This window comes from Schistocerca piceifrons, chromosome 3, assembly GCF_021461385.2.
Source record: "Schistocerca piceifrons isolate TAMUIC-IGC-003096 chromosome 3, iqSchPice1.1, whole genome shotgun sequence".
Lineage (NCBI taxonomy): Eukaryota > Metazoa > Arthropoda > Insecta > Orthoptera > Acrididae > Schistocerca > Schistocerca piceifrons.
Window position 1 is genome coordinate 22,092,175 of NC_060140.1, and position 18,442 is coordinate 22,110,616.

General features: G+C 44.7%; 1 protein-coding gene across 1 annotated transcript in view; it reads left to right on the top strand.

Moving 5' to 3' along the window:
* Positions 1–17,116: 17,116 nt before the first annotated feature.
* Positions 17,117–18,442, top strand: part of LOC124788041 (pre-mRNA-splicing factor ATP-dependent RNA helicase PRP16) — a 190,143-nt gene continuing 188,817 nt past the window's right edge. The window contains exons 1-2 of the mRNA XM_047255099.1: positions 17,117–17,488; positions 18,278–18,416. Of these exons, the coding sequence (XP_047111055.1) occupies positions 17,338–17,488; positions 18,278–18,416 (290 nt within the window). The 5' untranslated portion in view covers positions 17,117–17,337. The remainder of the gene's footprint in view (positions 17,489–18,277; positions 18,417–18,442) is intronic.

Genomic DNA, 18,442 nt, shown 5'->3' on the forward strand with positions numbered 1-18,442 from the left:
CGTCAAGCAAATAATTGAGGACGTAGGTTGCAAGTGCTACTCTGAGATGAAGAGGTTAGCACAGGAAAGGAATTCGTGGCAGGCCGCATCAAACCAGTCAGTAGACTGATGACCAAAAAAAAATAGGTTTCGGGATCTGTTTCCCACAAAAGCGTGTGAAGTGTCTCAGGGAGGTTTCACAAGCGAGCAGCGATCTTTTTTTAGAGTCCATGTGTTATATCCTAGCCAGTAATGCCACCCGAGCCCGCTGCCAAAAGGTTGGCAGCATCAAAGTCCGGACGCCGTCCGCATAAGCAGCGCCAGCGAGACAGGAAATCGCCGCAAGTCTGCGCGCGCCACCGCTGGCTTCTGGTTTCTTAAGCGCTGGAGTCGCGAGCGCTAGGACAGTTCTGTATTCGCCGCTCAGTTGTATACTCGCCCCCGAATTGTGTACTTTTGTGGCGGTGTTCGTAGCGACAAACACTTGGCTGTGGAAATGGCTTACGAAGTCACCGCCACACTTTTAATAGCGGGCCGACCGGTCCCCTGGAACAGTGAACAGAAAGATGAAAGCCCAAACACTCATATTAAATAAAAGTCGGTACTTATCTTTTATTAATGAAGATACAGTAACACAGTAGTGAACTCGGTGTCTACAGAAATCTGTCTAGTTCGAGTCGGAGCGGCTAGGTCAGCGTCGGCTGACGACAAACAACAACTCTGCCGCGATGAACACACAACTGACTAGCAAGTACACAATTTGGTGGCGAGTATACAACTGAGCGGCGAATACAGAACTGTCCTAGCGCTCGCGACTCCAGCGCTTAAGAAGCCAGAAGCCAGCGGTGGCGCGCGCAGACTTGCGGCGATTTGCTGTCTCGCTGGCGCTGCTTATGCGGACTGCGTCCGGACTTTGATGCTGCCAACCTTTTGGCAGCGGGCTCGGTTGGCATTACTGGCTAGGACATAACATGTACTTGCTAGTCAGTTGTGTGTTCATCGCAGCAGAGTTGTTGTTTGTCGTCAGCCGACGCTGACCTAGCCGCTCCGACTCGAACTAGACAGATTTCTGTAGACACGGAGTTCACTACTGTTTCTGTATCTTCGTTAATAAAGATAAGTACCGACTTTTATTTAATCAGAGTGTTTGGGTTTTCATCTTTCTGTTCACTGTTCCAGCGGACCGGTCGGCCCGCTATTAAAAGTGTGGCGGTGACTTCGTAAGCCGTTTCTACAGCGAATTGTTTGTCGCTACGAACGCCGCCACAAAACTGGCGACGAGGACTTCCGAACTCGTGTGCAGGGCTGGTTCAACTTGTTTCTGGTTATACTAATTATAGCGATAAAATTTTGGGGGCTGGTTTAATTTGTGTTCACTATGTCTGCCGAATTACAACAGTTGATCTTGTTACAGAGTCAGCAAATACAAAGTCTGGTGGAAGCAATCGCCAAACAAGCGGCTAATCCTCCAACACAAAAGGAACAAGCACAGGCAGCACCACCTTTCCGTGCTTTTGATGCATCACGAGAAGAATGGAGAGAATATTTCGCGCAGTTGCAGGCGCACATGACAGTCTACAAAATCACAGGTACTGAGCGGCAGCTTTATTTAATTTCCACTACAGGCGTGGAAGTCTATCGACTACTTTGTAAGTTGTTCCCGGAATCCAAGCCAGAAGCTTTAGACTATGACGTTGTTGTTAACAAGCTTGCTGAGTATTTCGAGTCGCGAGTTCATGTGGCAGCAGCCAGATTCAAGTTCTTCCGATTAAAGAAACTGCCACATCAATCTAATAAACAGTGGTTAACAGATTTACGGGGCCTCACCCGTCAGTGCCGATTTAATTGTGTGTGTGGAGCTTCCTACAGTGATGTCATGTTACGAGACGCTATTACTCAAAACATTGCAGATTCTCGTATTCCTGCTGCTATCTTAAAGTTGCCTGACCCGTCATTAGAGACTGTGATGAACATCATTGAAGGCCAAGATACTTTTGACTATGCTGAGTGTGAGTTAGATCAGCCATGTATTTCTCAAATTGCCTGTGCTAAGCAAGTTATGTCACGCCCGCGGCCCCACCGGCAGAGTCAGACTGTAAACACTAGCCGGCCGCGTCATGTTAAACACATTCGTCAGCCGCGTGTGCAAAATGATAGAGTTAAGTCTTGCCCTAAGTGTGTTCTTGCTCATCCTCGTGAACGTTGCCCGTTACGAAACGCGGTTTGTCACTTTTGTCAAAGGAAAGGACACATCCAGACTGTTTGTTTGCGTAAACGCAAGAACAATTCTAGTGCTGCCCAGCCCATGGATATTCATGTTCTTCAAAGCCAGCCCGCCCAGAAGGTCGCGTTTAAAGACTCTTCCACGGTTCGTGTGGGTAATAAACTTGTTCGCAATAAGCCACCCACCCAGCCCTCTGCTATGCGACCCAAGCGTAATTCAAACGCTGTAAAAAGTAATGTACAGACTGCAAGTGAAGCGGGAGTTGTTCCACCCGCCCAACCCACGAGTTGTCGTAAGCAGCGAACACGCGCTAAACGCGCTGATTTTGTGTCTTCCGCCTCCACTGCACCGATCCAGAGACAGTGTCATAAACTATTTGTGAAGCTACGCATCCAGGATAAGACCTTCAATTTTCAATTAGACACTGGTGCGTCTGTGACTCTCATAAATAGTGCTACGTATGCGGCTATCGGCCGCCCTAAACTTTCAGCGGCAAAACATTCTTTGGCTACTTATAGTGGAGAACAAATTCCTGTGTTAGGTGTATGTAGCGTGCCAGCCACATTCCGTGGCAATACAAAAACAGTTTCATTCACAGTGCTCCGCGCTACAGACAGTGTAAACATTTTCGGATTAGACTGTTTTGACTTGTTTGACCTGTCTATCCAAGACAATGTGTTGCAAATTAATTCTGTTGTTGTTCCTCAAGACAGCATAACCGATTTGTGTAAACAATACAGTGACATATTTAAAGACGAACTAGGTTGTGCTGCGAACTTTGCCGCTCATATTACGCTAAAAGATAATGCTCAGCCTCGATTTTGTCGTGCTCGTCCAGTGCCTCACGCCCTCCGGGCACCTGTAGAAGATGAACTTCGTCGTTGGCAAAACAACGGTGTTATTCAACCCGTTTCAGCGAGCCAGTGGGCTTCTCCCTTAGTTATTATAAAGAAACCGTCTGGCAAGTTACGTTTGTGTGCTGATTTTAAGTCGACAGTTAATCCTCAGACTGTCATTGATTCTTTTCCTTTGCCTAGACCGGACGAGCTGATGGATAAGTTAGGGGAAGCTCGTTTCTTTTCCAAAATTGATCTCCGTGAAGCATATTTGCAATTGCCCCTCGACGAGCAATCACAACAGTATTTTGTCATAAACACGTCGTTGGGGTTGTTCCGTTTTCTGCGTTTGCCTTTTGGTTGTGCGTCAGCTCCAGCTGTTTTTCAGCGTTTTTTGTCACAACTTCTGGCTAATGTGCCATCGTGTTGCAACTATTTAGACGATATTGTTGTGTCCGGTCGGACGCCTGCTGAACATTTCCGTAATTTGGAGTGTTTGTTTAAAGTGTTGTCTCAGGCAGGCCTACGTTGCAACATCGATAAATGTTCACTTTTCCTTACGGAGATGGAGTATCTGGGACATGTTATTAATGCTCAAGGCATTCATCCCTCCCAGTCACATTTAGCAGCTATTCGTGATTTGCCCGCCCCTCGAAATCTGCATGAATTGCAAGCAGTTCTTGGCAAATTGACGTATTATATTAGGTTTATACCTAATGCATCACAGATTGCTGCACCGTTGCATCGTCTCCGCCGTAAGAATGTTCCGTTTGTGTGGTCAGCTGATTGCCAATCAGCCTTTCAGCAGCTTAAAGAGGCTTTATTGAATGATCGTTGTCTGGTCCATTACGACCCTAACAAGCCTCTGGTGTTAGCTTGTGATGCCTCTTCTTTCGGCCTCGGTGCTGTGTTGTCTCACCGAGTCGGTAACACCGAACGTCCTATTGCGTTCGCATCTAAATTGCTAAACAAAGCTCAGTGTAATTATAGCCAATTGGACAAGGAAGCGTTGGCTATTGTGTTCGGTGTCACAAAATTCCATCACTACCTCTATGGTAGACCATTCTATTTAGTAACAGATCACAAGCCCCTGACGTCACTGTTTCATCCGTCTAAACCTGTTTCTCAGCGGACAGCTCAGAGACTACAACGTTGGGCTCTTTTGTTATCACAATACCAGTATGAGATACTGTATCGCCCTACAGCTCAGCATGCAAACGCTGACGCGCTTTCTAGATTGCCGATTGCTGCGGATGACGTCTTCGATTCCTCTGACGACTCTTGCCATCAGATTGACGCCGATGAGCATCAATCCCTCCGGGATTTTCCGATTGATTATCGTCAGGTGGCACGTGAGACAGCTACGGATCCTCATCTGAGTTTACTATTACGTTTTGTTCAACGTGGTTGGCCGTCCAAGGCAAAGGACATATCGGATCCTGTGGTTCGTCGCTATTATCCGCAACGTCATCTGTTGTCTGTTTCGCACGGAGTTTTGCTGTTACGCACCGAGAATGACCAGCTTCGTGTAGTGGTTCCCCAAGTGCTCCAATCCAAGGTCCTCGACTTGTTGCATCAAGGTCATTGGGGAGTGGTCCGCACCAAGCAGCTTGCCCGCCGTCATTGTACATGGATCGGCATTGATAAGCAGATTACGCAGATGTCTACAGATTGTTCGACGTGTGCCGAAAACCAAGCTGCTCCGCCTCAACGCTATTTTGAATGGGCACGCCCTGCCGGTCCCTGGCAGCGAGTACATATTGATTTCGCTGGTCCATATTGGAATTCTCGTTGGCTCATCGTGATAGATGCATTCAGTAATTTTCCGTTTGTTGTGCCCATGCAGTCTACAACGTCTGCACAAACTATACAGGCGTTGACTTCAATTTTTTCTATTGAGGGTCTTCCAGAAGTTTTAGTGTCTGACAATGGTCCACAATTTACCTCTGCTGAATTTGAAAGTTTTTGTTCTGCCAATGGCATTCGCCATGTTCTTACTCCGCCGTTCCACCCTCAATCGAATGGTGCAGCGGAACGTTTTGTACGCACATTCAAGGATCATATGGACCGCCTTCGTGCTACGCACTCTCGTCAGCAGGCCCTCATCACGTTCCTGTCGTCGTACCGGACCACGCCACGCGACGGCCCTTCGCCTGCGGAGCTTCTCCACGGCCGTCGTCATCGCACCCTACTACGGTTGTTGCACCCCCCGGATCGACCCGCCGCTTCTGAGCATCGCACGCGTTTTCAGCGCAACGACGCCGTTTTTTCGTTGGGAACGTGGCACCGTGATAAGTGTCCAGGGTCGCGGTTTTTATACTGTTCAAGGTGCTACTGGGGTGCACAGGAGGCATCAGAACCAGTTGCGCCGCGCTGGCCGCCCGGATTCTGCCGCTCGTTCTTTGTCCACAGATTTGGTCCGCGGCGGGTTCCAGCCGCGCCTTCCGACTTCGCTGCCGCCCCCAGGGCAGCAGCAGCAGCCGTCGCCGCTACCACGCCGACAGCCCGTCCCGTTGATGCCTCCCGCGCAGCTTCATCCGGGAGCGCCCCCGGTGGTCGCTCCGGCGCCTGCGGTCCCTCTTCAGTCGCCACCGCCTTCCGAGCTGATGGACGTCGACCCCGCTACCGGGCCGCCTTCCCAAGCGGTGGCTGTGCAGCCTGTCCTGCAGCCGCTTTCCTTGGGCACCCCCAAGGAGTCTGACACCGCAGCGCCTTGTCCGGCGCCCACTCAGCCGCCGTCGACGCAGCGTCAGGAGACGCTGCCTCTCTTCGTGGGTCCCGACGCCCCGTCGCGTCCAGTACCAGAAGCTGCGCCCGTGGTCACAGGCGTGCACCCTGACCTCGGTTTTCAGTCGGTGTTGCCCGAGGCCCCGCGCAGCCAATGCTGGGGTACGGACCGGGGACTGCCACCGACAACAGTCTCCGCCCCGGTCTCGTCCGCTACGCCTGCGGCCAGACCCCTCCCCCGCCGTCGACGCTCGCCACGTCATTATTCAACGACGGTGCGGCGATTTGGGGGGGGGGGGGGGAGGAGTGTTATATCCTAGCCAGTAATGCCACCCGAGCCCGCTGCCAAAAGGTTGGCAGCATCAAAGTCCGGACGCCGTCCGCATAAGCAGCGCCAGCGAGACAGCAAATCGCCGCAAGTCTGCGCGCGCCACCGCTGGCTTCTGGTTTCTTAAGCGCTGGAGTCGTGAGCGCTAGGACAGTTCTGTATTCGCCGCTCAGTTGTATACTCGCCACCGAATTGTGTACTTGCTAGTCAGTTGTGTGTTCATCGCAGCAGAGTTGTTGTTTGTCGTCAGCCGACGCTGACCTAGCCGCTCCGACTCGAACTAGACAGATTTCTGTAGACACGGAGTTCACTACTGTTTCTGTATCTTCGTTAATAAAGATAAGTACCGACTTTTATTTAATCAGAGTGTTTTGGTATTCATCTTTCTGTTCACTGTTCCAGCGGACCGGTCGGCCCGCTATTAAAAGTGTGGCGGTGACTTCGTAAGCCGTTTCTACAGCGAATTGTTTGTCGCTACGGACGCCGCCACAAAACCATGTTCGAGTGTAGCGGTATACATCGAAAAATTGAGGCAAACTACTGTGCAGTGATCTTTCTTTGAAGGTATATTTAGAGACATATTCAGTTGGATTTATTAACTCCTGATGCAGTCCAGTTAGTTCCTGTGATATCTTCAAGTTATGTATAAGACAATATTCTGCGACTCCAGATGTAATAACTCCTGAAGCAGTTCATGTTCAACAATAAGGGGTATCTGTGCTCTGGGGACGAGAAGGAGAAAGGCTGTGGGTATTTCCAACGCGACGTGAAGTGCTTAGCATGTGGCCCTGTGGCTACCGTGTGGCCGTGCCATAAGCCGGCCTGGAGACAAAAATGTTCAAATGTGTGTGAATTTCTAAGAGACCAAACTGCTGAGGTCTTCGGTCCCTAGACTTACCAGACACATCCATGCCCGAGGGAGGACTCCAACCTCCGGCTGGAGGGGACGTGGCCCGGTGACCCTTTCGGGGTGGGGGATGTGGGGCGGGGGGGGGGGGGGGGGGAGACAGGAAGCCCGGTGCGTGTCCTGTCTTCGAGCAGAGTGTGTACTCTGGAGTGCACGTGTTGGCTCTTGCACTTTGGAAGACTGACTGACTGGACTTTTATCGAATGATCTATGGTTACAGCACATACATTTATAAACATGAGTTGCAAAGCATAACTTAGCCCCATTTTCATTATTTCATGAAGCGTATTCATCTTCAACAAATATCTTTACTATCAACACAGTTCTCAGATGCTTCTCCAGCACAGACATCTCAACAACTAAACACAATAAACAATTACGTCGGTCCTCCCAGTCCAACAGCTAGACACAGACTGAGTCCTTTTCCCGCCGTTTTTCCCCAGACCGCCATCTTGGATTACGTCATGGGAGAAGGAAGGAGAGGGCCGATACCGCCTTCTGGTGGTGGTGTTGTGATCTAGGCCAGTTGGACTCCAGACCTCATGGTGAACGCACCGAAGGGAGCTATTTTCTATGACTTCTCAAATTGTTTAAATAAACAATGCGTATTTATGTCCATCCTACCCAGCAGCCTAACACTGACTGAGTCCTTTTCCCGCCAAATTCCAAGTGGGGGATGGGAGGGGAGGGGCAGAAGAGTGCAGAAGTGGGGTTAGGTTACTGGAGACCTATTGCCCTGTCAAAATTTGAGCTTCCCTACATGACGTCACTGCGACTTTGCCTCATTTAAGGCCGCCATTTTGGATCGGCTGTCTTGAATAAATTTGGAAACAATGCAAAGTGGGGCCACATGCAGTTTGCTCTACTACTCTCGTCTCTCCTTCGAATTACCTGTGACTACCACTGCCTGAACATTTTCTTGTCTAACCTTTGCCGTTTCCTCTCGAGTACTGCCACTCATTTAATTGACATTATTCCCAAATTGCATGTTATTCGAAATGTTACCGTCATTTTCGTCACCTGTTGGGCTTGATTGCTCTCTGGAATAAATTGCCTCTTCCTCTAGTGACTGATCAGAACCCACAGTCTCATGCAGGTCCGTAATACTGTCAAATTCAACACTATTCTGAAGTAATTGGGGGTGCGCCCTGCTCCCCGTTAAGATTTAACTTTTAACTAATTGTCTGACACATAAATCAGCATATCAATCTCACAGTTTTAAAGAAAGAGGAATGAGCTTATCCCAATTTACATTAACAATCCTCAATCTAATATTTCCCCTCCAAAATTTCAGTATCGATTTACAATGCAGGCCACTCTCTTATGAACTACCTTTTCAACTGTAAACAAAGTTAAGTGGATAACACGAAATTACATCCCTCGACACAGATCCTAAAATGATGAATTTGGATAAATATCAATTCTATTGACGCTAAACGATTGGAATAATTTATTTGCATATGATTTACTATAATTGGAAGTATTTCCCTCAACAGTGGTTAATTGCATGTAGCTTGATCTAGTGAATATGGTTTCTCGGATCGCTAGACAACAATTCAAGCAAATAGTATTAATGAGTTTTATTACGAAAAGTACGTGGCAGAACTTATCTTTGAGACGTACATAGTTATGTCGCAAGCAAAGAGCGACAGACAAAATAAGCAAGTATCTTCAGGATAGACAATGCTTCATAGGACAAGCGAAATGACTAGTCTTGAAGCTATTGTAGAACTGGACCGTGGCCGGTCGGGCGCGGCTATTATGTTTTCTTCGCATAGAGGCCGCTGTGTTGTCGTGATGGAGAGGGGTCGGTCAGCGTGCAATTGGCTGACGTGTTCTTCACGTCCCTCTCTGCCGTATCGTTCTGGACTGGTGTGAAAATCGTGATAATTCTGTTTCCAAGCTCACGCGTAAGTTTATGTGGATAGTAGTTCTACTCACTCGTCTACAAAATTACTAGTTGTCCACTCATGAAGTTACACTCAGGTAAAGTACAACGACAATTCCACTGTACATAACCGTGCAAATTCTTGATTGAAACCGTGGCTATAGTAAGTTGACTATCTCTAACTCCACACATTCATACGCGTGTGATGAACTTGAGACAAGCCATCGTCTTGGACTCCACAAGGGGGAAATCGGATTGAACTACTCTGCCGTTGCTGCGAATTATGCTCACTACGAGTCTGGCAGTGATGCACCATGCTGTACGCTGCACAAGTGCTGGCCCTTCAAGAACACGGGGTCGTCAGCACCCTTTCACAATGCAACCGTGATGCAACGCCGAGTCGAACCGTCGTCTCTATCTACCGTGCACGGATTCTATCCGTACACCCCCGTGACCAGAGCACAAAACACTGCGGACATGTCAGCATCAAAGCCTCAAACCCTTAGTACCTTCTCCCGTAGCGATCACTTACGCCCTCTTCTACATCTACATCTACATGGATACTGTACAAATAACATTCAAGTGACTGGCAGAGGGTTCATCGAACCACCTTTACAGTTCTCTATTATTCCAATCTCGATAACGCGCAGAAAGAACGAACACCTATATCTTTCCGTACGAGCTCTGATTTCCCTTATTTTATCATGGTGGTCGTTTCTCCCTATGAAGGTCGGCGTCAACAAAATAATTTCGCACTCGCAACAGAAAGCTGGTGATTGGAATTTCGTGAGAAGATTCCTCCTTGATGTCCATCCCAAATCCTGCATCATTTCACAGGACTGATATTTTCTGAATCCCTGCTGCTTGTTAGTAGGTCGTTCTCTTCGAGATAATTCATAATGTTCAAATATGATCTATGTTACAAAGTCCTACTGCAAATCGATGTGGTAATATATGTCTGTAGTTCAGCGGATTACTCGTATTTCGTTTCTTGGGTATTGGTGTAACTTGCGCAACTTTCCAGTATTTAGGTACAAAATCTTCGATGAGCGAGCAGTTGTATGTGATTGCAAAGTAATGAAGCTATTGTATCAGCATCCTCTGAAAGAAACCTGACTGGTACACGATTTGCACCGGAGGTGTCGCCTTTATTAAGTGATTTAAGTGGCTGCACTGCACTGAGGATATCTGCCTCTGAGTTACTCATGTTGGCAGTTGTCCTAGATTCGAATTCTGCAATATTAACTCCATCTTCTCTGGTGAATCTTCTTTTCTTCTTTTTCTTATGCCTTTGTCCCGCAGTTTTCGCAGGGTCGACATGGTTACGATCGGGTTTGGCATGATTAATTGAAGGGGTGGCCAGATGCCCTTCCTGTCACCATCCCATACCCCCTGGGATGGAATCAGTGTACCCCATCTGTATGCATCTAGTGTAAACCGTGAAATAGCGCGAACGTGCTTCAAATGTCTGCGAGTCGTGTAACTGAGGCGGGAAGTGGGGACCAGCCCGGTATTCACCTAGGGGGATGTGGAAAACCGCCTAAAACCACATCCAGGCTGGCCAGCACACCGGCCCTCGTCGTTAATCCGCTGGGCGGATTCGAAACGGGGCTGGCGCGCCTACCCAAGTCCAGGAAGCAGTGCATTAGCGCTCTCGGCTAACCTGGCGGATCTGTCTTATCCAGTGAATGAGTTTCGGAAAACCGAGTTTAGTAACTCATCTTTAGTGGGACTGTCATCAGTGACATCACCATTGTTATCACATACTAAAGGTATTGATTGCGTTTTGCTGTTGGTGTAATTTACATATGACCAGAATCTCTTTGGGCTTCTGCTCTGTTTCGAGACTGAATTTCGTTATCGAAACTATTTAAAGCATCTCTTTACTGGAGAAAATATCCTTACAACCTGAACCTAGGATTTCGTTGCTTCAATCAACTTTCTGTTCCTAATACTATATGTGCAATGTGTGTGTGTGTGTGTGTGTGTGTGTGTTGTGGTTCAGTCCAAGGACTGACTTGGTGCAGCTCTCCTATACAAGTTATCCTATACAAGTATCTTCGTTTCGAAACAACTACTGCAACTTAACGTCCTTCTGAATCTGCTTACGGTATCCACCTCTTAGTCTCCCTCTACGATTTTTACCCCCCCCCCCCACACACACTAACCTCCAGCCCTAAACTGGAGATCCCCTGACGTCTCAGAATGTGTCTTATTAACTGATCCCTTCATTAAGTTCAGTTATACAATATAACCTTGAATAAGCGATACAAATTCTGGTATCTTTCCTTGGATGCTCCTGCACTGTAATATCATATTAACTTTTCTATATCCGATCTGTGAGCACGAACATTCTCTGAGTACATTGTGGCTGATGTATCTTCGATTTTGGCAGGCAATTCGTCTCTGTTCCCTACTGGGGTAAGGGGTTTCTCTAACCTGAAAAAGCCCCATATGTAAACCACACGTGTTCCGCTACCCTAAAGTGCGCGTCATTTTTGTTGGCAGCCGAGTTTAGGTTCGTTCTGTGCATCTAACGTCACAAAACACAGTCAGCCAATGAACAGAGAACGACGTTGCCAGACCTCGACTGCAGTGCAGAGCATGGACGAGTGTCTTCAGTTTTAGAAACGTTCAGTCATAAATAAAGTAATAGAACAAAAGCAATGTCTTGATAGCAGACTTTCTTTTATACTGCTTTTTCGCAATAAAGAACAGCGGTAATTGTTTATTTCCTATTGTATTTCGACAAAGCGTGAGTAATTCATAGTTATACCAACAGTGTTTGTCAGTATTTTGCGTGACATGTTAGAGTCCTCATTGCATGCTGTAAGCTGACAAACCACGACAGCGTAACGGTTAAGGTGTTTGGCTTCTATGTGTGGTGCTTAATATTTTCATTATTTAAAAACAATATCGAAGTGCCTTACTTCACGAATTATATTCGTTTGAATGCAATTTTTTGAAATTTCTAGTGCTTTGTCTCTTCATTAACCCTTTCGCTGCTGCAGACACGTGCTCCCCGCATTCCGCGCTGTGGGCGATTTTGTCATCACTGCACTGCTCGCCTGTGCAGACACATGGTGTTCCCACTGCTTTGACACGCTTATCATTCGCCCAAAAATTTGATTTTTACATGGCTTCTTGACTGATAACCTTCCCCCCCATAAATGACTTAATTTTGTTTCGATGTTCAACGCAGTTATTATGCAGCATTAAATGTAGTAAACCATTGCACGAAATTTTGAAGAGTTTGCAGAGGAAGAAGTCCATAGCGTATACTTTCCGTATGGTAGATTGTAGTTGTCACAATGTTGAGAGTGAAATGTGGACAAGATACCTAAATTTCATATAAAATTTACTGTATAACAATATCTCATTTAATTTAAGTACCACATAGGTGTCGTATGTAATATTGAGAAATATTCCGTCTTTCGCGACTGTAATAAAAGTTTTATTTACACTGGACGCGTTTGGCTTTATTTTAAAGCACTTCAATCAATGAAAGGTATGGCACATACATAATGGTACTCATGTTCTCTTTCTTGTTTTTGTTCCACTGTCGCAGTTTTACCAATGGTACTGAAATATATTCCTCTTCTGTAACTGTAATAAGCGACTTATTTAGATCAGACGCGTTTTTCTCTTTTGAAGCATCTTCAGTGACAGTATTTTGTCTCCTCCATTGCCAAGTCACCTTTCGTAGTTTTGTGCTGCGGTAACACAGTATTCAACGTTTGTGTTGGCTGATCAGTGTTTTAGCAAATAAATGAAGTTTGTGTGTGCCACACACAAAAATTATATTTGACATAGCTCAGAGCACTTAACTGATACCGAGCAAGGTGGCGCAGTGGCTAGCACACTGGACTCGCATTCGGGAGGACGACGGTTCAATTCCGCGTCCGGCCATCCTGATTTAGGTTTTCCGTGATTTCCCTAAATCACTCCAGGCAAATGCCGGGATGGTTCCTTTGAAAGGGCACGGCCAACTTCCTTCTCCGTCCTTCCCTCATCCGATGAGACCGATGACCTCGCTGTTTGGTCTCTTCCCCCAAACCAACCAACCAACCACCCAACCAACTTCACTGATAGACGGTATATTCAAGTCATAATGTTTTTGTAAGTCCACAGTTTTGTTTAATGTATTTTGTCTACTTCCTTTTGATTGATTGAAGTGCTTTAAAATAAAGCCAAACGTGCTCAGTGTAAATAAAACTTTTGTTATAGTCGCGAAAGACGGAATATTTCTCAATATTACATACGACACCTATGTGGTACTTAAATGAGATATTGTTATACAGTAAATTTTATATGAAATTTAGGTATCTTGTCCACATTTCATTCTCAACATTGTGGCAACTAAAATCGACCATACGGAAAGTATACTCTATGGACTTTTACCTCTGCAAACTCTTCAAAATTTCGTGCAATGGTTTACTATATTTAATGCTGCATAATATCTGCGTTGAACATCGAAACAAAATTAAGTCATTTATGGGGGAAGGTATCAGTCAAGAAGATGTGTAGAAATCTAATTTTTGGGCCGAATAATTTTTGTGGAATCGAATGATAAGAGTGTCAAAGCAGTCGGGACACGATGTGTCTGCACAGGCGAGCAGTGCAGTGACAAAATCGCGCACAGCGCGGAATGCAGGGAGCACGTCTTTGTAGCAGCGAAAGGGTTAATGCGGCCGTGGTGGCTTTACTTCATGAACTGCGCGCTCCCCCCTAAACGTAAGCTTGCGAACCATGCTATACTATGGCGCTGCTTCTGTTGGCGCGTGCGTCGTGTGCAACTGGCAACGCAGCAATCTCTCGCGCCTGGGCGGGCATGCGCGAGCCGCCAAGATAAAAGAATTCAACTATAGTAGCCGCTTCCTGCATGTGGTGCAAGCCTCACCTATTGAGGGGAACCCTACAATTCTTCACCCGATAGCGGAGGTCGAGAAATTCGCATCCGCTATCATCGCAGACTCATCTGAGCCTCTGATTTAGATCTTCCGCCCTGCTCAAAACAAAAGGATCGCGACTTACTCCGGTCAAGATGCTGAAAATAGTCAAATGATCAGACAGCGTGTACACTGCCTAAGCGAGTACGATTGAACTGTCAGTGTGCGACTCACAACCTGCCCTCACAGTTCTTTATCCAACAGAGTTTTATCTGCCAGAAAGGTTTTATTACAACGCTATAAAAACTGAATATCCTCTAGATCATAACCCGTGGCTAAAATTAAGAAAACTGGAATACAAGCTGCCAAGAACTAAGAAATCCAGTTCTAGGAACAGGAGAAATTAATTTTCCATTATTCTCTGTGTCTTGACCCAATAACCGTAATTGTAGACAAAAAATTTCAGCTAAGTTTATTAACTATTGAACCATTATCTGACTACATTTTCTGTTAGTTCCTGTTAATAATTCATTTCGTCCCAAACATCTCCCCATCTGCTAAATTTCGTCTACATCACAAATGCGAATGTTAATCAGCAATAATCGTATTTTCGAATTGCATGCAAGTGATTTCCCTTCTATTCTTTCATTGAAATAAAATCTTTTACGTCCAAGTTGTAAGAATCTTTTTCGTAGCCAGTAATTCTCCAAATAATGAAACTAGTCAAATTTGTTAGACTACCTTCATTACTTGTGTCGTCTGCATCTTTCAAAAATAGCTTTACCCCTACATCCACTCTCTGCAAAGGACTGTGAGGCGCACAGCAAAGGGTACTTCCCTTTACCTCACACAGTTGGATTTATTCTCATTTCAGTCGCTTACGCAGTGTGGGAAGAATGATTGCTTAAATGCCTTCATGCGCACTATAATCTGTCTAGTCCTGTCTTCGCAGTCCCTATGGATGACATACGAAAGGGGTTCCTCACTTAATACTGATCCTTGAAACAATGGAAGAAAGCTCTCATGGTATGAGTGACGTCTGTGTTCAGACACCTACCAGTCCAGGTTCTTCAACATTATTGTGAAAAATAGGCTCAATACCCATGTTTCTCTTGTTTGGTTTAGGGCCTACGCAATTGAGCAATTTTCTAGTGTGAGTCGCTGCAGTTACTTTCAACAGATTCTTAACCTATTTATATGAGTTGACTGATACGAATTGCGACTCATTGACATCATTGATATTCTAGTCATACGATATTACGCCTCTTTGAAGTGAACAGTTTTACGTTTTTGAACTTTTAAATCAAGTTACCAGTCCTTGTATCACTTTTAAAATTCATCAAGACTTGACTGAATATTTGTACAGCTTTCCTTCCAGATGGTACTTCATTACAGATAACTGCATCATCTGCCGAATGTTTGAGCTGACTATTAATATTGTCTGTGAGGTCACTGATTTAAAATGTGGAAAGCAAGGGTCTCAACACGCTTCTCTGGGCACACTTGAAATTACTTCTGCGTCTGCTGATGACTATCGATCAAATTTAACACACTGTGCTCCCTAAAGAACGTAACCTCAGTCCAGTCACAAATTTCGTTTAATACTACATATAATCGATTTTCGTTAATCAGCATTGGTGAGATACGCGGTCAAATGCTTTTTGGAAGTAAAGAATCAGTGCACCTGCTGACTGTCAATGTTAAAATCCTCAACGGTTGTAAAAACTACTTATTTCTTAAAAGGAAAGCCGTACCCAGTTTCAGGACGTATGTACCACATTCAGGAGCATATTAATATGTGGGTCCACAAGGATGCATAACTAAGGTTAAAATGGGCAAAAAAATGTTGAAATAGTCCATCCTTGCATGTCATGTACCAGGCGTACACTATTTTAACATATTTTGACCTATTTTCATCTTAGTTATGCATCCTAGTGGACTCACATTTTGATATGAACCTGAAGATGGGACATACATCCTGAAACTGTGTAGTGATTTGCTTTATAGAAATACTTTTTTTTTTTACAACTGTAGCGGATTTTACCATTGACAATTAATAACAGTTGTGGTTGTCTGAAGAAGAGAAATGTGTAGTTTCTGCTGATCACCTCTAAAGTCAGCTGTTATTTAAAGCCAAAAGCATGTTAACGATGATAACAAAGTATGTTATAACAAATCTGATAAGAGAGAGAAGGCATAAAGCTGCTCGTCAAATCTATCACTTTACAAGAAGACTAGAGGAAAGGAACGTAAAAACTTTAACAACTCATCATCAACAAGGACACTGTGGCAGACAGGGCCAGTTTGAGAAACATTTTTCCACATGAGCGACTTTTCATTTGCCTGCCCATCCCCCTCCACCCTTTTTCCTTCGTACTCTTTCACCAACATCAATTTTTGCTGCCAATTGTGATACTGTATAGAAATCCTGCACTCGGGTGCCCCTCTCAGCTTGCCTCCCCAAGAGGCAACTTGTGTCTCCTGGGCCTTCATCCGACCCTGTGGGCAGGACGCTAATTCGGATGGTGGGGCGTGGAAAGGAGTCAGCAGTACCAGCGCTGAAAGTCCTACACTGGCTTCCGCCAAAAATGATTCACGGGAACCATGGAAAGTCTAAATGTGCATTCTCGAATGGGGAATTAAAACCCCACTCCAGAGTGTTCAGATACCGACCTCTCATTTAGTTTAAAAAGTTGTTAAAAACAACATACATTTACAATACACAACTCTGAAGGTTTGTCATACACTAGGCCTCATGTTTTCAGCAACAAATCAGTACTAAAAGTTCTGTTCGCACTGTAACTCACGCGGGAGCTATTATTGTGGCTCACCGGTAATCGGTATTTAACATGTATCAGTTGGTTTCTTTCTAGGAATATTTAAACTTTGTGTCTAATTTGATTGAGTTCTCTCGCTATGGTCTAGCAACAATTTCTTGTATTCCGCAGAAAATAGTTGAGGAACATGTCTGATTGAGAAACATGTTTGATTGAGTTCTCTCGCTGTGGTCTAGCAACAATTTCCTGTCTTTCTCAGAAAAGGGTTGAGGATCATGTCTGAAAAAAAGACATCAATCTAATTATTTATTGATGGACTACGATTTTCAAAAGTTCATCATGCTCTGTTAGCTATTACTCTATGTGCTCGCGATATTTAGAAATTATGATTTACATTCCCGACCAAGAATAAGCTGCTGCAACTATTCCAGTTTACGTATTGTGTTGCAAGAATAAGTTCTTAGTAGTCTTTGGCACTAATGTTGTGTTCATAGATCACATTTAACATGATCTACGATTATGCACAATACTTTTCTTGAAGATCTTTGGTTTGTTCAATGTTTACAAGTGTGAAAACTTAAGTCAGTCGAAAGTGCAATATATCTTTTGTGATGGCATGACAATAATATGATGATAAGCGTTCTTTTCTGTGTTTGTGTTTACAATTTTCTGTAGAATTTTTTCCGATATGAAAATTCCAATCTGCCACTACAATTTCTGGAAATAACATGCAGTGTCACGTACCAGACTTCAGAAAAACTTAGGCACTCAGAAACATTGTAATGGAAGGAGACGAAGAAGGTGTTTATAGATTGGAAGGGATCACTGAAGAAGTAGGTGGTTTAGTTGTAAAGAAGAAACCGGTTAATGATGACGGCGTATTTAAAACACCAGCTCCGAAGAAGTCACTTCTTGGATTGGATAAGTTAGCAGGTAAAAGTTACAATTTTTCTGATTGTTTGTTCCAGAGTTAGATGTAATAACTTGTTATCTTCCAGTATAATAAATGTTGAAGTCATAGATCGGTAAAATACACAGTTGGAAGTTATGGTATGATAGCCGTAGCGTCCAGTAAGGTCTTTTACTTGTTGTACTATACGACAGTCGTTGCTGTGTACGATTCCAAACTGATTTGAGTAATTCGTGATATATGGAGCCGTACACAAAGGAAAAAATGTACAGTTTTCTGCCGGTGCTGACAAATTGCTTGGAATATAAATTTTGGTATAGAATTTGGTTACTTGGACAATTAAGGATGTAAAATTTACAATAAGCACATTTTTGTGTATTCCGTGATTAATAAGTTGTTGGAGCAACCAGTGAACGCAACTGCTTCAGCAGTTATCCATAAAATCAGACGGACGACATAATTGTCCATATGCTTGTATAATTTATTTTACGTTGTACAACTCAAGATTAAGAGTTGCGTCCGGCTTTGTGGTAAGTTCATTAATGTGACACACTGCACACCAGATAAAGTGTTGAGGTTGTGCCCTTGATCTGGTATTTTTTCACATATGTAAACAGTTTACCTAAGTTTCCAGTTTAAACGTGTGATCTGTGAAGAATGTTGTTTTCAGGCAGTTCTAACATACCAGAAGCCTTGTTTCACACAACATTTGGATTATACATCTTTCCCAAAGAGAAATAATTAATGTGATTGAAGACTTTTGAGAAATACTCCCACAGCCCCTAATGGTAAACGTATTTAAATACTTCCAGCAATACGCAGAAAGGAGAAACAAGAGGCAGAGCAAAATGATGCAAAGAAGGTTAAGCATCTGTCTGACAAATCTGAAGGTGATGAAAAAAGAGTGGATGATAATGGTCACAGAAAGCACAAACGAAAATCTAAAGACAGGTGAGATGCATGTTTACCTGGGCTTA